At 31.5% G+C, this 19,991-nt stretch overlaps 7 protein-coding genes across 7 annotated transcripts; 5 read left to right on the forward strand and 2 right to left on the reverse strand.

Moving 5' to 3' along the window:
* The first annotated feature begins 3 nt into the window (after window positions 1–3).
* Window positions 4–3,897, forward strand: BX663DRAFT_495206 (uncharacterized protein). Its single transcript, XM_051525597.1, has 5 exons — window positions 4–707; window positions 793–1,009; window positions 1,143–3,255; window positions 3,321–3,588; window positions 3,670–3,897. Exons 1-5 carry the CDS (start codon window positions 105–107, stop codon window positions 3,841–3,843), a joined length of 3,375 nt encoding a protein of 1,124 aa, XP_051387199.1. The 5' UTR covers window positions 4–104; the 3' UTR covers window positions 3,844–3,897.
* Window positions 3,898–4,245: 348 nt separating this feature from the next.
* Window positions 4,246–5,396, reverse strand: BX663DRAFT_548282 (uncharacterized protein; the record flags this gene model as incomplete). Its single annotated transcript, XM_051531066.1, has 2 exons — window positions 4,246–4,314; window positions 4,389–5,396. The coding sequence occupies 2 exons, from the start codon at window positions 5,394–5,396 to the stop codon at window positions 4,246–4,248; spliced, it is 1,077 nt and encodes a 358-aa protein (XP_051387200.1).
* Window positions 5,397–5,924: 528 nt separating this feature from the next.
* BX663DRAFT_495216 (uncharacterized protein) lies at window positions 5,925–9,566 on the forward strand. Its single transcript, XM_051525598.1, has 9 exons — window positions 5,925–6,013; window positions 6,121–6,420; window positions 6,506–6,647; window positions 6,725–6,853; window positions 6,925–7,745; window positions 7,825–7,849; window positions 7,914–8,471; window positions 8,559–9,434; window positions 9,494–9,566. Exons 1-9 carry the CDS (start codon window positions 5,979–5,981, stop codon window positions 9,515–9,517), a joined length of 2,910 nt encoding a protein of 969 aa, XP_051387201.1. The 5' UTR covers window positions 5,925–5,978; the 3' UTR covers window positions 9,518–9,566.
* Window positions 9,567–9,743: 177 nt separating this feature from the next.
* Window positions 9,744–11,043, forward strand: BX663DRAFT_495223 (transcriptional regulator TACO1-like protein). The gene is made up of 5 exons (XM_051525599.1): window positions 9,744–9,950; window positions 10,019–10,124; window positions 10,192–10,372; window positions 10,439–10,504; window positions 10,590–11,043. The coding sequence occupies exons 1-5, from the start codon at window positions 9,840–9,842 to the stop codon at window positions 10,954–10,956; spliced, it is 831 nt and encodes a 276-aa protein (XP_051387202.1). The 5' UTR covers window positions 9,744–9,839; the 3' UTR covers window positions 10,957–11,043.
* Window positions 11,044–14,500: 3,457 nt separating this feature from the next.
* BX663DRAFT_573460 (uncharacterized protein) lies at window positions 14,501–16,317 on the forward strand (the record flags this gene model as incomplete). The annotated part of the gene is made up of 7 exons (XM_051532144.1): window positions 14,501–14,761; window positions 14,822–14,947; window positions 15,015–15,045; window positions 15,109–15,560; window positions 15,675–15,802; window positions 15,867–16,155; window positions 16,213–16,317. The coding sequence occupies 7 exons, from the start codon at window positions 14,501–14,503 to the stop codon at window positions 16,315–16,317; spliced, it is 1,392 nt and encodes a 463-aa protein (XP_051387203.1).
* Window positions 16,318–17,803: 1,486 nt separating this feature from the next.
* Window positions 17,804–18,355, forward strand: BX663DRAFT_465730 (uncharacterized protein). The gene is made up of 2 exons (XM_051524042.1): window positions 17,804–18,069; window positions 18,138–18,355. The coding sequence occupies exons 1-2, from the start codon at window positions 17,814–17,816 to the stop codon at window positions 18,257–18,259; spliced, it is 378 nt and encodes a 125-aa protein (XP_051387204.1). The 5' UTR covers window positions 17,804–17,813; the 3' UTR covers window positions 18,260–18,355.
* Window positions 18,348–19,683, reverse strand: BX663DRAFT_495227 (DHBP synthase RibB-like alpha/beta domain-containing protein). The gene has a single exon (XM_051525600.1). The coding sequence runs from the start codon at window positions 19,676–19,678 to the stop codon at window positions 18,422–18,424; it is 1,257 nt and encodes a 418-aa protein (XP_051387205.1). The 5' UTR covers window positions 19,679–19,683; the 3' UTR covers window positions 18,348–18,421.
* Between the last annotated feature and the right edge of the window lie 308 nt (window positions 19,684–19,991).

Consider the following 19,991-nt stretch of genomic DNA (forward strand, 5'->3'; position numbering starts at 1 on the left):
AAAAAAAAAACCCAAAAAAACCAAAAAAAAAAAGATTAATTTCTCACTGTTAAAGTTATGTTGTAAAGTTTATTAATATACCTTATAATTACTTCTTTAAACAAATGGTTTTAATGGTTAGGTCTTTTGGAAGTACAATGACTTTATTCAAATGGCTATTAGTTTCAGTACTCATGTTATTATCCACATTGGCTATTTATTATGTGGATGCTAAACCGTCTTTTCCAAATGACATGACTTTATATCAACATAAACAAAATTTATTATTAGATTCTTCACAAAAGGAAAGGAAAAATAGTTCACCAGTATCAGATAATCTTTTACCCACCAATTTAGTACTTGTATCTACATTAGATGGTTCTATTCGTGGTATAGACCGTTTTCAAGGCAATGTGCATTGGACCTTAAAAGGTGGTCCTGGAAGTTCACTCATTAAATCGACATCGAATTTCGAGACACACAGATTATATAAATCTTCTATCTCTGAAGACAATATAAGCGATAATGATGATAATAACGAGTTATTTTTGGACACTTTTAATGATATCCTTACTAATAGAGACGACTCTGATGAATTCAATGACGATCCTGAATTTAATTTACAGCAGCAAGAATGGGATGAAGCTGAAGAAACTGACATTTATTATATTATCGAGCCTCAAAATGGTGGTATTTTATATGTTTATGGCGATGGTAGACCTTTAGAGGTAATGAATACGATATAATATGTGTATATCGAATGCTTTTTTTTTTTTTTTTTTTTTTAATCAACGACTTTATATTTATTATTAGAAACTACCTTTTTCTATTGAAGATATAGTTCATAATTCACCTTTTCGTACACCTGATGGTATAACTTATATTGGTCGAAAGAATACATTAATGATAGAAATAGATCCAAGGAATGGAAAGATTTTGCAGCAAATAGATTTAAATAAAGTAGATGATCAATATCGTATGGCTTCTCAAACTCAATATCCAGCTAGAACTATATTCCTTGGCAGAAATGGTAAATTAAATCATATTATATCTTTCATTCTTATACACACTTATGTTCTCCTCTCTCTCACTCTCTCTCTCACTCACTCTCTCCCTTCTCCTCCTCCCTTTTCTTTTTTCTTTTTCTTTTTTTTTTCCTCTAGAATATAAAGTGGCTATTTACGATGAACATTATAGAAAGTTATGGAATACAACTTATATTGAATATATTCCTAATAAGTTTGATTGGGATGTGCCCATGAATACAGTTCCTTCAGATATTTATGTTGCGCCAGATGCAAGCAGAGCTATCACTGGGATAAATCTTCATGACGGTAACTTGATATGGACAAGAGATTTACCTTATCCCGTTGTTAGTGTCTTTGATGTCTATCGTAGAGAAGATTATACTTTCGCTGTATCTAAACAGGATCCACCTAAATCACTTTCAAAGGGTGCAGTAGGTAATATGCTCAACCTCATGATGTCCTTTCGTAAACACCATATTGCAACAGCCTATGTAGGCGTTCATGAAGGTAGCTTATATGCTTTATCTACAAAGAATTATCCTCTTGTCCAAATTTCACCCTGGGCTTCAATGTATACTGGCAGACGTCCTGGCGACACTAGTCAGTTAATTGAAGGTGGTGCTAATAAAATATTAGATGATTCTGACTCATCCACATTTGAATGGACTCAAAAGCCTCATGAAATGTGCTGTCATGGTTGTGAATATCATACGGATTGTTTAATTGGTCAGCATGTTGTTCAATCTTTACTTGATGATGTAGATGAAGAAGATCATAAATATCATCATTACAAACTTTATATACCTCCTTCTTCAAACACTATTTCCTCTTCCTCTACACCCTCTTCAACACCTACTTCACTCCATTCTACCATTCCTCGTTATCATTTAGACAATCTTCAAGATTATGTAGAGCCCAAGACTGGATTCTTTCATGAGGGGCTGGGTAAATTTTGGAAGAGTTATATTCTGGTTACATCTGTCATCGTCTATATTTATCGAGACCGTGTTCAGACATTCTATCAAGTCAAGGTACTACCTCGTTGGAAACAAATGATGAAGAAACATGCTAAGGCAAAAAGAACAAGAGCAAGGATTGCGGCAGCGGCTCGAGCAGAGAAGGAGAGAATTAAGAGAGAACGTGCTGATTCGTTAACCTCTGTAGAGAGCTTTGATGCAGATAAGTTTATTCATGAGCGGTTAGCAGAAGCTCAGAAGGAAAGATCCAATCCCATTGAGGAAATAATTCAAGAAGAGAAAAAAGTAACGGATGAAAAGGAAAAAGAGGAAGACAAAGACAAGTTAGAAAATGCCTCAAAGAAAGTGATGATTGTAAAGAAATCATCCACTGGATTAGACCTTGAAAGTTTTAAACAATCAAAATCTCAAGTCCTAGAGATATCGGATACTGTCCTTGGCTATGGTAGTCATGGTACAGTGGTCTATAAAGGTAAGTTTGATGGTCGAGAAGTGGCTGTTAAACGATTATTATTGGACTTTTATGATGTTGCTCTAAAAGAAGTAAAATTATTACAAGAGAGCGATGATCATCCTAATGTAGTCCGGTACTTTTACAAAGAGGAATCAGATCGATTTTTGTATATTGCCCTTGAACTTTGTTTTGGTTCGCTAAATGATTATATGGAACGAACTCTGTCTATACCCGAAATGCAATTATGTGATAGGATGGATCCTGCCAATATCTTGCTTCAATTCACCAATGGTCTTCAATATCTTCATTCCCTGAAAATTGTCCATAGAGACATTAAACCTCATAATATCCTTTTGACTCCTAGCAAACATCGTATCGCAAAGGATTCTCCTCCAATGCGAGTGCTTATCTCTGATTTTGGTCTTTGCAAAAAACTAGACGGTGAACAAAGTAGTTTTAATTATACTGCCGCCTCTCCCGCTGGCACCTCAGGATGGAGGGCACCCGAGTTATTAGCTGGCGTTTTAGCTGCTTCTCCATCCGATGGTAGTGCCAGTAGTATACGTGATTCATCCTTGGATCCAAACATGATGATGGGTCGAGTGAAAGCTACACGTGCTATTGATATATTTTCGGCAGGCTGTGTTTTCTACTATGTCTTGAGCAATGGCGATCATCCATTTGGTAATCGTTTTGGACGTGAACATAATATCTTGAATAGTAATTACGATCTAAGTAAACTGGATTCAATGGGAGAAGATGGAGTTGAGGCTAAGGATTTAATAGAAAGAATGATTTCAACTGATCCCAAGTCAAGGTAAGGCACTCTTTTTGATACATCATGTGGTGAAATCCATTCATGTATTAAATTAAATTATGTAGGCCTAATGCAGATACTATTTTATCACATCCTTTCTTTTGGTCCACGTCTAAACGACTTGCTTTCTTACAGGATGCTTCAGATCGTTTCGAGATTGAGGAGCGTGATCCGCCCTCACCTTTATTACAACAATTAGAATCCAATGCTGCTAAAGTGATTGGTCACGATTGGTATAAGCGTATAGACCGTGTTGTAGCCAATGATCTTGGTAAATACAGAAGATATGATGGTAAAACCATCCGAGATTTATTAAGAGCTTTAAGAAACAAGGTAATACCAATGTGTATTTGTTTTTTTTTTTTGTTTTTTTGCTTCCCCTCCCCCTCACTTTATTCACTTTTTATTATATAGAAACATCATTGGCAAGATTTACCTGAAGCAGTCAAGAAGGTGTATGGTGAACCTCCTAATCAATTTTTATATTATTTTACTACTCGATTCCCTCATTTGCTTTTACATACCTATTATGTCGTTTCAAACCATCCTACTTTAAAAAAGGAAGGTTCACTTGGACAGTATTTTTAAATACATAATGTCCTTTATATACATATATATATATATATATATATATATATATATGTATGTATATATATGTATACATCATGCTTATTATTCCTTTCATATATTCTTCTTATCATTATAAATCGTTCTTTTTTTTTTCTGTTTTATATTATACATAATGAATGCATAAATAATAATAATAATAATAATACATTATTGCTATATTTCTGTAGTCATTTTTTTTTTTGTTTTTTTATGCAATTTTTATATTTTACTCCTAGTACTTTACGTCGGTTCAAATTTGAAACCAGAAAAAACAAAAAACAAAAAGGGAAGTGGGGGGAGAAAGGGGGAGAAAGGGAGAGAGTGAAAGTATGTTGTTGGAGACCTGACAAAGTCTTTAAAACAGATTAATAAACAATTTACCTAATATAAAAATTGTTTTAAATAAGGGTCAAAACTACCAGTATGATTTATCGATTTTCGAAGTGTAAACTATACATATAAAAAAAAAAAAAAAAGTTGAAACAATTATCATAATACAGTTACTGCTAAAATAAAATAGTTACTCTACTGCCATAACGAAAATTGAATTCAATGTACAACCTTTCAATATTTTTAGTAAATATCTTGAGCTGGTCTATGGATTGTTTAATTGATGGATCCTCTTGACTTCTAAAGTTGCTTTCCAAAACAATCAGTTTAAAAAATTGAAGTCCTTTAAATGTTGAAATGATATATTGTAAAGTTGCATTATGCAATTTATATGTCGTAATTGTGAGATTTTTTAGTTGATAATTAATATTCGTAGTTGCAGATTCCCGGCCGTCTTTGGAGGGCATCAAGAGACTATGAACGCTCTGGGTATCATCCAAAAATTCAAATGATTTCAAGTAAGGATGATTTTCGAACAAACCAATAAAGTCGAGCGATATACGGAATGCCCTGGAAGGCATGATCAAGCTCAGGTCCTCTAAATACGGTAACTGAGAAAGAAATTTATTAAGACCACCAAAGTTATAGGAAATGAACCGAAAGGCTTTGAGCGATCTAATCTGGAGCTCGGTTAAGGTATGTTTCAAGCTTATTAAAATATTTAAATAATTTGTAATTGTATATTTAGAGCATTGCTCTAGTTCATTTATATCCAGTCTTTTCAGTTTTGGTAAATGATCCTTATTTTGACTTAAGATTGTTAAAAATGGAGCAACATTGTTATTGGTACCTGTATTGATCCATATATAGGTCAAATTAGGACACAAGAGTAATACTTTACGAAAATATTCTTGATAATTTGAAGCTGAGAAATCCACGGGGCGATGAAGTCGAATTACATACACATGTAAGGTTTTGAGTTTTGGCCCCAAAGATGAGTAAATGTTCAGATCTTTGTACAGTCTTGCGAGGTTGAATACAAGTTGGTTTCGGGTTAAACTAACAGGATAGAAGGAAGTGATTATGTTGTACCAAGTTTTACACACTAATTTTAAACGTCCTTGAACTCTCGTTTGATTATTGTTTGGAATATTCATGAGAATCTTGAGCCAAATTTCATTGCATATTTTATCAAAGTTCATTGAGGTTTTTTTTTTGTTTTCTAGACTGAAAAAAAAAAAAAAAAAAAAAAAAAAAAAAAAAAAAAAAAAAAAAAAAAAAAAAGGAAAGGGAAAATTGAGATCAAATAACAAAAAAAAAAAAAAAAGATAAATAATCAGTTTAGAAAAAAAAAAAGGGCTATTTACAAACAGAATACTTTCTTAGTTAAAACCAAGAATTGTTATTTTAAGAGTATTTTAGGAAGGTGAAAAGGTAAAAATAGTCGTGTCAAACTTGTTAAAAGCTATTATTCATCTTTTATGAACAAATAACAATAAGTTCTAAAAGATAATTAACAAGATTTATTACCAAGTTTTTTAACCCAAAGAGCAGATAATACAATTAGTTCAGAGCAATAATTTTCTATGATCTAATTGTTTCCTTTTTTTTTTTTTTTTTTTAAGCGAAAAAATCTAGCATGTATCAATAAATATGATAAAATAAGTCTAGAGCTGTAAATTATAATTTTGTATTTCAAGTCCCAACATTCTGATTTACGGTTTTACTGATTTTTTTTCTCTTTTTACAAATAGAAATATATTTCTCAATTATGCAAAATAACAATGACAAACAAAAGAGAAGATAATCTTTATTCAATGTATGTTGAACAATTCTAAAAACATCACTCTAACAAACATTCCTTACGCATGTAAATGATTGTTTTATCTTTTTTTTTTTTTTAAAAAAAAAAAAAAAATCTTTTAGAGAGTCAGCAAAGATACCTTCTCAATGTTGGTGGGCAGATGAAGTATTGTCTTCTGGCGAAGAATTAAATCAACTATACCAAGATTTTGTGCTTATTAGTGAATTCTCTGAATTAGAGGGCCCTTTACCACTAGCCATCGTAACAGAGTCATCTTATATAGATCTAAAGCAATATACCGACAATAGCTCGCCAAAAACAAACTATTTGAAGGAGCAATTAGAAAAACTTGGTCTAGATTCATTTGATTTTAATGCATTTGTACTTCGTGTTGTATCGGTAGATCGAAGTACAGAATTTGAGTAATGTATAAGCATCTCGATTCATTATTATTATTATTATTTTTTTTTTTTTTTTTCGAAAATGAAATTAATATCGTATTAACAGACAAATAGATGAAGTTTTGCTTGAGGCTTCAACAACAGCTACATCTTCTTTATTCCAAGATACATCAACAACTTCATTATTTTCAATTCCGGATGATACTCAAGTTTATTTTACAGATTCTGAACATAATTTCTTCGCCTTTGTAAATTAGTTCTATTGTTTCTTTTTCCTCTTTTTTTGCATAAATTAAGTTTTCTTTTTCTTTTTTTTTCTTGTTAGACACATCATTTGACTTTGTTTGATATTAATGCAAGAGGTTATGTTCATCCAGTAGCTTTGTCATATATAACAAGAGATCCAGAAAAAATTATTAATCGATTTGAAGAATTAATGGGGAAATTTAACGAGGTTTTAGGAAAAAAAAAGGGGAATGGGGAGGGGAAAGAGTTTCTTGTTAACCATTACATTTATTATGATAGGTTTCTATCAAAATGAAAAAGGGCAACTATTCAAATTTTATTCTGGATTTAAAGTATAGATTACTTGACCTAGAATATACCCAAACTGTCTTAAACGACACCACCTCTTTTGAGCAAAAGCCTGTTTTATCAGCTAAAGCTATTGAGCAAGCTATTATTGCAACAAAGTTCATGATTGATACTTTAGAATCAAGTAAGAGTCAAATTAATAACTTGGCTGACGACAGGAACAAAATAGATAATACAACAGAACCAGATATAATACCAATTATCAAAAATGATGATACTTTTTACCAATTTACTAGCGATACCATTCATAATGATGATTATAAACCAAAGCTGATTGACACATTATCTCCTGTAGCTCATTTTGAAAGAAAATTACGTTCACTTGCTCAGTTATGTCAGGAACCTGAGGAGAATGAACAGCAAGAGTCAATAAAACCTACTACTTTAATTGATAATGGCTTGAATCATACCAAACAACATAATTTAACACAAAAGACAACAACTATGATTCCATTTATGTTTTCTATCATCAAACCGTCAAATACAAATATCGGTCCTGTCTCTTCATCAGAAGAAGAATGTTTAAAAGACTCTGACAATAATCAGCAAAATTTAGCATTTGCGAATTCTATTAAACGTGATATGTACTCTAAAGTCATTAAATATATGAAAGATATGGTGCATTACTTTGGACGAAATAGTGTGATACTTAACGTAAATGATGAAGAATCTTTATTTATTAATCCAGTTTCTTCTGCATTAACAATTGGGCGTGCATTTATGTTAAATATGGATAATCCTCAACCCAGAGAGTAAGCAAAAGAAAGAAAGAAAGACAATTAAAAAAAAACAAGATGAATAATAGTGTTCATATTTATTTAAACTTGGTAGACGAGAAGATCATACTAGCTTATCTGTAAGTTTTGTTCTAAAGATGAAAAAAGATCATCTTACATTTATTGAACATACTATAATATTAGGAAGAGGTGACAGCTGATGATAATGATAAAAATAACGATGTAGATGACAATCATGTTAATGTACAATTAGAGCTTGATAATGACGATAAAAAGGAAGAATCTTGCTTCCCCTTTCTTTTTGCACCATTACAACTATGGAAATCAGAAGAAAAAGATGCGCCAAAATCCCATCTTCTAGAAGTGCTTCGACTTTACCAATCTTTAATCGTTGATGTCATTTTTTCTTTATTAACAGGAAGAACTGTTCTTGTTCAAGGCAGCTTACAGAATAAAAGTCGTGTTCAAGAAGTTGTACAAGCATTATCTATTTTTGTTCCTGGGAAAAGTCAGGATCATCATCAAATTATTGAATGGTTTGATTCTACAAAACTTACAGATATTCAAACCAAAAGTATTAAATTAGTTGGAATTAACAAAGAAAATGTAGATTCTAGTGTTCATATTGATAGTAGCTGTGTTTTAGATATTGATGTGAAAAATGGCTCATTAAATTCAAGTCCTGTTTATCTTGAAGGTCAATGGATCAATCAGTTTTTGGATCGAATCATGCTCTTTTCGGTAAATAGATCTATACACATATACATAATTATATAAACTTGTATTCATGTATATGTATATATATATATATATATTTTAATATACAAGTCTGATGAAGCATACCTTGCCTATCTACATACAGTATTTATGAACATATCATTAAAAGCATTCGTGTATCATCATTTGTATGTTTCTGATGAATTTCAATTAGATGAGAGTCCTCTTTCTTCTGCTGCATCAAATAAAGGCTATGTCTCTGAAACTAATTCTGAAAGTAGTACATTAAGTAGAAAATGGAGTGTAAGGCTGATGAATTATCTAAAAAAGTATGAAGATCAAGAGAGTACGTTGGAACTAGCATTAAATACTACTAAAATAAATTCAACTTCATCGGCTCTATCGTCTGTAAAAAGTAATCATGATGAGGATGACTTTTCTGAAGAGAATCAAGCTACTGTCACTCTACAGAACTTTAGTATGCAAAATAACAGTAAGCCGCGTACTGTTTTAGGTTTATTCAATCAGCCAACCACTCGTAATGAAGTTATACCAGACAATCCTCAGACTTTGACAGATGAAAATTTATCATTACTGAGAAATGATAGCTTCTTTCCAACTTACAGTGATTATAGTCGAAGAGAATCGGTTATAAGTAAAAGCAGTTCTACTTCTCATGATGATGAAGCTAATGATGGTGATACAATCAACAGAAGTACCTCTAGTTTAGAATTCAATATGAGTGAATTAATTCAATATGATGAAGAGCAAGATACCAATAGTTATAGTAGTAGTGATAGTGATGGAGATGAAGAAGTCTCTACATATTCTATGCGTCGTCAACGTAGACGTTATAAAGCTTCACGAAAAAAGCCGAATAATGATCAAGATCTTGGACCTGATGGTATCTCTTATATAGAAAGAAGAGGTAGACAGTATTTACAAGAAAAATTCAAAGTATATGGCGATGATCAAACAATAGTTATCGTAAGTCATTTAGTAACTTACAAATTCATTAAAATTGTATTTTAACTTGCTTTTTATAGTATTTAGCTACTTGTGTTATTTAAGTTATTTTTTTTTTAAAAAAAAAAAAAAAAAAAAAAAAAAAAAAAAAAACATACAAAGGAATGTTATCAATCACCAGATTATTGTGAAGAAAATATTATAAATACTTCCATACAGTCGACACATCTTGGTTACAATAAATATACTATTAGATGTATGAGCTCTTTAATTTTTGTTTAAAATATACAAGTGCTTTTTTTTTTTTTTTTTTTTTTTTTTGGCGGGAAAGAATAATAAATTGCATAGGGAAAATGGGGAAATTGTGGAGGGCCTGTTTATATATTTTATTTTATTTTTATTTTTTGAATATTTTGACATTTTAAAATGTTACATCGAATATCAATCACTAACTTAACAAAGTTGAATGCCTTTGGAAGAGTCCAGCCTCTCTGGAAATATTCTTCAATTTATTTGCAACAACAACAACGATTTGCTGTAATTAATAGATTTTTCTTCACACCATTACATCTTTTTTTATTTTTTCATTAATGTTTACAAATTAGGGTCATAATAAATGGAGTAAAGTAAAACATACAAAGGGTGCAAAAGATGCGAAAAAGAGTGTCCTATATTCTAAAATATCCCTTGAAATTGTTTCTGCAGTCAGAGGTAATACTAAATTTTCATAAAAATATATACACATATATATAATTCTTTCTGCTTATATTGTATGTAGCCGGTGGACCAGATCCAACAGTCAACAATTCGTTACAAGCAGTTTTAAATAGAGCCAAAGCTGCTAGTATGCCAAAAGATAGCATAGAAAATGCTTTTAAAAAGGCGCAAGATAAGAACAAAGATGACCTCGAGAAAATAACCTATGAATGTATTGGTCCTGGAGGTATTGCTTTGATTGTGTAAGTTATATTTGTTAAAATAAATAAATAAAAAGGGGGAGATGATTCAAACTTATTTTTATATAGTGAGGCACTTACAGATAAAAAGTCTAGAACTGTTAAAGAAGTGAAAGAAGTATTAAATAGAGTAGGGTAAATAGCAAGGGAAAAAAAAAGAGGAGGAGGAGAAGAGGCAGCGAATACTATGTCGATATATTAATGAATATTGGTTGATTAGTGGGTCAGTATCTTCAGTTGGTTATTTATTTGATAAAAAGGGTAAAGTAGTATTTTCTGCTGGAGAAACAGGCCACAGTTTTGAACAAATTATGGACAATGCAATTGATTGTGGTGCTGAAGATATAGAGGAAGATCCTGGAGAGAATTTAATAGAAGTAACTTGCGAATTTTCAGAGCTTAATACTGTCTCAAAAGCCTTGATGGATCATCAATATGAAGTTCAAAAAATTGAAGCGGCATATATTCCATTAAGTACAGTTGAAGTAAAAGACGAAGAGACAATTGAGTTAGTTGAAAAATGTCTGGATAATATGGAAGACCTGGGTGATGTTGTAAAAGTTCATAGCAATGCTGTTCTTGATTAGAATATAAAAATATAAATAATAAATAGCAATATGCTTAAGCATTAGAATGGCTCTTATTATATATATATGTAAATAATTTAGGAGGCCTTACTAAGAGCAGTAATAGTCATACAATCTTATCACATTATGAATTAGAAATAATAGGTCAGTTAAGATAATAAAATGTTATTCTATAGTTATAATTATCACGTCTAAAATTCTTTATGTGATCAATTCTCGATTGTTTTGCTTGCTTATTTATAAAGAATTGGGTCTTACATAAAAAGCATGTGTCTCTTAAAAAAAAAGCATCTAATAATGATTTCAGAAGGTCTACTATTATGTCTCATTTTGAAAGTTTGCAATGATCTCTAATAAAAATAAATCTGCCCAATAAACTTTTTGCAATCGTCTTGTTTTAGGCTAAAATCCTGTAAATAATGATCGACTGAGTCGATGGCCAGGTAAAGCTGTGCTCTGTTTAGCAATATACACGATAGATCACTCAACATTTTATTCATTTCTTTCTTATTATCTATGAATAAAAATGAAAAGCATACATCACACAAACCTCTAGTGTATCCATTCTACGAAAATAAAGTATAAGGGTGCTAACATCATACAACTTGTGTGGCAAATAGAATTGCCCCAACAAAGTAAAGGGGTAAAAGCTTATAAAATGAGGGCTTTATCACAAATAACCAACATTTGAAGATAGTAACAGCTGTCATGAATATTACAAGAAAAAATATAAGAATATTATTGGATGCTACATTTTAATAGTAAATACTTTTATAAGAAAAATAATTTTTATGTAGGTGATTGCGGGGATTCTTCAGATTAATTGCCGTAAGTTAAAATTTTGGAACTAATATATTCACAAACAAAACAATCAAAGTATCACAGTTAACATGTGTACTCCTTTGACACGTCCGTATCTCATATCCACCTTCAAACAGTATATCACAAATAACATTGTCGTCAATAAAAATGCATGCGATTTTATTCGTGTTTCATTATATTCACCAAACACATATCAGCCTAACAGGGTTTTAAAATTGGTTCCTTAGTTTGACTACTATTTTGAATCTACTTCTCTAAAAAAGGCATCAGACAATGTTTTACTCCAATGGATAGCAATGCAGCATCAGTTATACAATTAAAGATATGCAGTTAAAAATTATATAGCTTGATTGAATTCTTGGACTGTTGTTAATTCCAGCATCACGGGTGTTCACAGAATAGGCTACGTTTTCCACAGCGCAGTATTCAACCAGATTATGGCGAAATTTGTATTTTGGTAGTTTAGTTAGTTTAGTTAGTTGTTAAAGCCAAACTTTGAATATGGGTTGGACTTTTAATCTCGTAAATGATTGGCAGGGATAAGTAACTTGTATATCACTTGATGTTGGAAATCTATACCAGTATTTAAATCAACAATTGTAGGAAAGTTTTCAATTTAGCGTTTTTACTTCTTAAACAACTAAAATGTCTCTGTATTCGCTTGGCTTGTCTTTGATGTCATTATAACCAATGTTTTGGTTCATATGGGATATCTTTTATGTTCTTCCATGTCTTTCATCAGCCCACACAGCTTCACTCAAAGAACTACAGATGGATAATATTCACTGTTAGCTAATAATTGTTGTCTTTGTTGCTGCAAATACAAATACATATTTACAGCTTCTTTACGTATGTTAGGTTCATGATGTACTTTAATTTCTAAAATACTACTCGTGGTTGGGATCGAAGACTCAAAAGCGATCCCACCTGGGATATATTCGAGAAAAAAAAACAAAGTCAACCATAAGGTTAGACACTCTATATTTAAAGGCAAAGAAGACTTGAAAGTTAGAATAAAAGAAGTCTGCGATAATACTCCAATTAGACATTTACAAGCATTTATTCAACATTCTGTCACAAACACTTTGAGGATTGTTTAATTAAAGTCACTATTTAATTTTTGTTTTCAAAACGGTTAATTGAGGTAGTGAGAACTACAATTATAAAAGATATATATACACACATATATATATATAAAATACATATAACACAGATTCAGATATTAAATAAAGAAATTGATATACACAAACTAAGGCTCAAGACTCAAAGTAGTAATACATACAACTGTGCAATATTTTACAAAAGTTTTATTCAAATAAGTTTGTTATTCTAAATTTGAATAATGAAGATCTTCCAAGTAGATATTCATTGCGCAAGTATTGACAGAAATGAGTTTATCTAAAAGACAATCAAATCTTCAAACGTAAACTAATATGTTCTTTCAGTTTCAACCAGGTGCACCACGTGGAGGTAGAACATAGGAAAGCACCCATTTTCGCAATCGCTTGTGATTACGGGGAATTTCAACCCTTAATAGCAGCAATGATCATGTATGTATCGATTTGTATTGCTAGGCTAAATTAGAAAGTTTGTTAGTAAATGGATTTTTTTTTTGTATGCTCAACTTTCCTTTCCTATTATCCTAAATTATCAATATGCATGGTCAAAGCTGTTTATACCTGTCGCTACTACCATGAGGCAACGAGAGTCAACAATAAACTCTCACCACAACATACTAGGATTTGTCGGACCCAAGAACAGGTACCAAGCTCTCAAGATATAAACTGGGGGTGGCGTAATACCATATCTTTTTAAATCCTTTAATATGATACCACCCTGTTCAACTTTTTATCGTAATAACCCCTCATTTTTCTTGCTTTGACCCATCACTGACTGTTTATACCTGTCGCTACTACCATGAGGCAACGAGAGTCAGCAATAAACTCTCACCACAACATGCTAGGATTTGTCGGACCCAAGAACAGGTACCAAGCTCTCAAGATATAAACTGGGGGTGGCGTAATACCATATCTTTTTAAATCCTTTAATATGATACCACCCTGTTCAACTTTTTATCGTAATAACCCCTCATTTTTCTTGTCAGCAATGTTTTGCATATAGTGAGATATCTAGATGACCAGAAATAAACTAGCAATGAGCACAAGCCTGTAAGAATTCGCATAATATAATTAGAACTAGATGTGTCGCAAGTTGAAGTATAAATAGATTGTCATCAATAAAGTCTAATGTTTAAATTGAAATATTTTTGTTAAAAGTAAGGTTATCATGAATTGCTGTGTGTAATAAAATTACTAAATTGTAGTAATTGCCTTGTTGAGTATCAATGTACACGCTATAAAGCTTGATAAAAAATGTTAATGAAAGTCGTTACAAATTGAAAGAAATGAGAACAAGTTGATAAAAATAAAGGAGGAAAATGTGACTTTTTTTTCAGCAGCAGCGTTCGGAAATCCTTTTAAGTATAAATTAAACAGGTACAGGCATGCATTAGGGTGTTTATGGAATGGGTAATTTGTGATCCCTAAAGAGGACATTAGTAGCACACAGGAATAGTATAACCCAAGTTTGCTCTATCAGCATGATTATCAAATCAAATATTCTCCTATGTTATGTATAAATCTTGATTGCCCTGTAAAGTATTATCTTCTACTTTTTTAACTTATTCTTTTTATAATATTTGATCGTTCTATATCGCTTTAAAATGTCTTGTCCTCAAAAATACGTTGGTGCTAAAATAGCTGTTCCATCCTATGTCAAAAACAGCGAGTTTTTTGCTAATAATTGTGTTAACAAGTGGTCTTTCAAAGACTATTTAAACACTTGCACTGAGTTAGAAAATCCATCGCTAAAAGATATTAAAGCCAAAAGACAAGAGTATATCAATAGCTTGAAATCTCTTAAGAAAAATGTTAACTTGGATTCTGACATTCTATCTTTTATAAACGATTTGGCTAAAGCAAAGGTAACGTTGTTTCTGGAATAAAGAGTAAATAATAATATTCAACTCAATTCAATTATTTAGGATTCGGATTTGAATCTTATATCCATACTTCGTGAACTTGCCACAGCCCCTAAAATAAATATTATCAACTCAACAGTAACCAATTCTAATGTTATCGCCCTTAGAGGGAATGTCTATGAGAATAAGGTTGAAAAGAATAATATGATGATTATTAAAATTGAATCTTTTAGATATGTTATTAACTCATTATTAGGGAAAGCGAAAGTTAGACGAAGAACAAGATGGTAATATCAACACTAATTCTCTAATGCAAACTAATTTTATAACTTTTCATATATGATTTTTAGAGAACTTCGTGTCTATACTTAAAAACAAGAAAAGCTATTGCTTTATAAAACCTAAGACACCAGAAATACACTATAATATCAATAGTCCTTCATTCACAGAACTTGAAAAAGAAATGATTGACGATGTTGTATTCATTAAGCTCGACGACACCTCCTTGTGTAATAATGAAGAAATTGCACAAGAATATAAGAATAACAAAACTGAGCAACAGCAAAACCATTTTATGGTGCAACTGCCAGTTGCAATGAAGTTTTTAGAGGGTGCATTAGATCAACAACTTAATCAACTACTCTTCTGGATGGGAAGCAATGGATTTAATTCCAGTCAGTCCGAAGACGAAAAAAAAGCAATACTATTTATTCGTTTAGTATTGAATGATTTTTATGCTAATTGCATAAAACCTGTAGTCAATAATGTCTTGAATGAACGTACGCCCTTTGTCGAATATGTGGTACCTGTATTCAAATATTTCAGTGCTGCATATAACGCTATTGCGTTTCAATGGTAAAACTAGTTAATCAATGTTAATTGCTAAATCGATTATTAATATAAATTTAGGTGCGAGAAGGGTGTAGAGACAAATAAGTTTGTCTCCTTGTACCACAAAGAAACAAATGGAAGAAGACGTTTTGCTGACGGTATCGGGTATATCGTGGATGATCATTCTGAAGCGTTACTGATTGAGTCATCTGGGTAAATTATACAAATCCATAAACATAAAACTTTAATGAGCATTGACACATTTCACCATTTATAGTGAAGAAGACACCAGCCATGCTAAAGAGGACACGTTAAAGCTGTTGGAATGCAGCATTCGTGCTTTGAAGATGGAGATGGAGAAGTTGAAATTTGCCTCTCTGAATACCTTCAAGGCGAGAAGGTTTTACACGATGTTGTACTCAAAAGATAAACTAACAATGTTGAGTACTTCTCTTGTTGATTCCAGTCGTTGGGGTTTCACCTTCGTCAGAGAGGCAACTTTTCCAAGAACATGGAATAAAAGACACGGATGGCTCTCAGTATTTGAATTAGTCTTGTGTCTGAATGTAAGTATTTTTCTATAGTTGTATAATCTCGATTAAATCATATGTTTCGCTTATTAGGACAAGCTGAAGAAGCAGCAAGAAGTATCGCTTTTGCTGTTAAAAGAGCATAATGGCTGGGTGAAGGTTGAAGATGGTGATGCTATTAATGATTTTAATAGATAATCATTTCTGCTGTTAAGGGTTGAAATTCCCCGTAATCACAAGCGATTGCGAAAATGGGTGCTTTCCTATGTTCTACCTCCACGTGGTGCACCTGGTTGAAACTGAAAGAACATATTAGTTTACGTTTGAAGATTTGATTGTCTTTTAGATAAACTCATTTCTGTCAATACTTGCGCAATGAATATCTACTTGGAAGATCTTCATTATTCAAATTTAGAATAACAAACTTATTTGAATAAAACTTTTGTAAAATATTGCACAGTTGTATGTATTACTACTTTGAGTCTTGAGCCTTAGTTTGTGTATATCAATTTCTTTATTTAATATCTGAATCTGTGTTATATGTATTTTATATATATATATGTGTGTATATATATCTTTTATAATTGTAGTTCTCACTACCTCAATTAACCGTTTTGAAAACAAAAATTAAATAGTGACTTTAATTAAACAATCCTCAAAGTGTTTGTGACAGAATGTTGAATAAATGCTTGTAAATGTCTAATTGGAGTATTATCGCAGACTTCTTTTATTCTAACTTTCAAGTCTTCTTTGCCTTTAAATATAGAGTGTCTAACCTTATGGTTGACTTTGTTTTTTTTCTCGAATATATCCCAGGTGGGATCGCTTTTGAGTCTTCGATCCCAACCACGAGTAGTATTTTAGGAATGGTGAATTGGTGCAGGAAGGACTGTTAGTATATAATATAGATTCAAGAGAGAGACTTTGATTTAAAAGAGTCTCTGTAAGCCTTTTGTTTTGTAAGGGAGAGATTCTGAGTAAAAATAAACCTATATATTAAAATCAGTTTATTCAATTGATATAAGCACAAAAAAAAAGGCAGAAGCTATCAAGGTTTGAGGATAAAATAGTTTGTAAAGTTTTAGTACAACTTAAAGCTGATAGAATATTATGGAGTTATTGGCATTCTCTTCAAAATTATAGAGATGAGAGAAGCCCTTCTTGATTATAAATGTGGAAAAATTCAGAATATGAGTATGGATGATGTTATAAAGTCTATTTTTTAGAGAATATTTTTCATAATCGAAATGTCCTTTATATATGTATGTTATGAGATACTTTGGCAATACAATTTGAGTGCATAATATGTAATTATACATACTGTATGTCTATTGTTACAGTTTAGATTATAATTACATTTAAAAGAATTAATATAAAATATATGCTTCAGCGTGATTAATTTATCTATTTATATACGTGTAAAATAATGCTAGTTTAATAGAAACTTTAAAGAAGTAATGTTCTTTTATGAGTAACAGGGAAATGTAAGATGACTATAAAAAATGAAAAGAAAAATGGATGTAAAATGGGCTAATACCATCAAGGCAATATGTATTAATACATATACACATTTTTCTTAAAGGTATATGTACATTTAAGGTTAGTAAATGAATTTTGAATTAAGTCACATATTTCTATTTTATGTCAGGTAATAAAACAAAACAAATATACACTTTTCTATATATCTCAACAAGATGTCTAGATTGTTGACAGTGTTTGCTGGAATGACTTTAGTTACAGCAATCACTTTTCAATCACGCATTAACTTAATTTCCAACACGGCCAACGTTCAACAAAAAATAGATGAAGCAAAGGAAAAAGCAGATCTTCTTACTAGAAAGAATAATAAAGAGCAAATCATTCGACTATCACTTAAACGACCTTCTAGTTCTGTTGAGCAATTATTAGATACTACAAGATCCTATTATAAAAATCGACTTATACCTTCAGGTATATATCAAAACATTAAAAAAAAATGCTTTGTTTACTAAATGGTGTATTTTTATATTTTATAAAAGTAAAATCATCTTGGAATGATCAAATTATTAACTTTACAGGGACTATAATTCGATCAAATTTACCTACAAGAATTAATCGATTTATTGCTGTAAACGTATTTGGATACAGCAAAAAACAATAATACAATAGACTTCTATTTATTTATATACTATTTATGCACAACAAAATAAAACTAATACTTTTGCATATTCTTTTTTTTTTTTTTTTTTTTTTTTTTATACATGTATAAATATTATAATAAAGGAAGGAAGGGGGAGATAATTTACAATGGTATGATATACACTTAAACTTCTAAAACTTTAGTTGCAGCTTTTCTCAATCTATTCATAACAGCCATACCCTCTCTATCTTCAGGAATACCTTCAACAAATATAACATTAACAGATCGTCCATCTAATTCACGAAGACCTTTAAACATGCCACGAGCAACTTCTTCAGGGTGTCCATATCGACCCATTTGAAGAGAAATACATTTTGTTTGATCATCCACCATAGATATTGTTTCCCAAGTAGCCGTCTTTCCTTCTTGTGTTGTACGCAACATACCAATCTTGGACACAACCATGCCTGATGTTCGAATTGCATTCAATTCCTCTTTCCATGCTTTTTCAAAATTTTCCTCAAATTCTTTGCTATCCCTTTTACGATCAATTAAGATCACCATGGCTTCCGGTGAATAATGTCTATATTTCATGCCTGGCGTTGTAGGTGCCATTTCTAATTCTTTATCTACAAAATCTTTTCTATATACCTGTAATTGCTCCATACCTTTGATTTCTTTGAGCTCTTCATATGTTAGACCTCCTGGTCGCAAAATAGCAGGTGGATTACGTAATCCATCTAATACAGTACTTTCAACACCCACATTGCATGATCCACCATCAAGAATGAACGGAATACGACCTTGAAGATCATGGTAGACATGACTAGCTAGTGTAGGTGATGGCTTACCAGAAGAATTGGCAGAAGGTGCAGCTAAAGGAAATCCACAGGCTTCAATCAGGCTTCGAGCAACAGGATGTGAAGGAAAGCGAACAGCAACAGTAGGATGACCGCAGGTTACGGAATTGGGAATTAATTGGGAAGTAGGAAGAACGATGGTCAATGGTCCTGGCCAATGCTTACGAATAATTGGTAAATAAACTTCAGGAATTGTGTTGTCAGGTAAGATACTCTTTAACATGTTGATCGATGACACATGGACAATTAATGGGTTATCTTGAGGACGATTTTTAGCAGCAAAAATTTTTGAAACAGCATTTGCATCAAGTGCATTAGCAGCAAGACCATAGACAGTTTCTGTAGGAATACCAACTGCTTCACCTTTCTTTAACCACTCGACTGCTTTCTCAATGGCTAACTTATCGTTTTTGGTACTAATGACACTGTTCGCATTTAATTCAGAGAATTCATCAGTTCCTATGGACTTTTTAAAGGTAAAATTTTCTGGAACGACTTTTAATACTTGTGTATCAAACATAGTTGAATAAAAAGAGCGTTGAAAAAGATGTGTAGAAGCAGTCCTAAAAAGAAACTGCATTTAAGCTTGTCGCTAATAAATAAAACAAAAAAAAAATTCATTTATAGCTTGTTTGTCTCACTTTGATGGTTACACTATACCCTAAGCCACTAATAGTTGACCGACATTTTAGAAACTGTCCAATAAGAAACGAAAGTAAGTGTATTACAAATTTTAATTTCTTGTGGAGATAATTGTAAATCAGATAAGAATTATCAACTTTATTTTTAATCTCTCTACATGCATTATAATTTAATAAAAGAAAAAACTAAAATAAAAAAGTTAACCCTAATATGTAATAAGCTCATATAAATAAAACACTTGAAAAAAGATT

Source organism: Cokeromyces recurvatus (assembly GCF_025118155.1).
Source record: "Cokeromyces recurvatus strain NRRL 2243 chromosome Unknown BX663scaffold_2, whole genome shotgun sequence".
Classification (NCBI taxonomy): domain Eukaryota; kingdom Fungi; phylum Mucoromycota; class Mucoromycetes; order Mucorales; family Mucoraceae; genus Cokeromyces; species Cokeromyces recurvatus.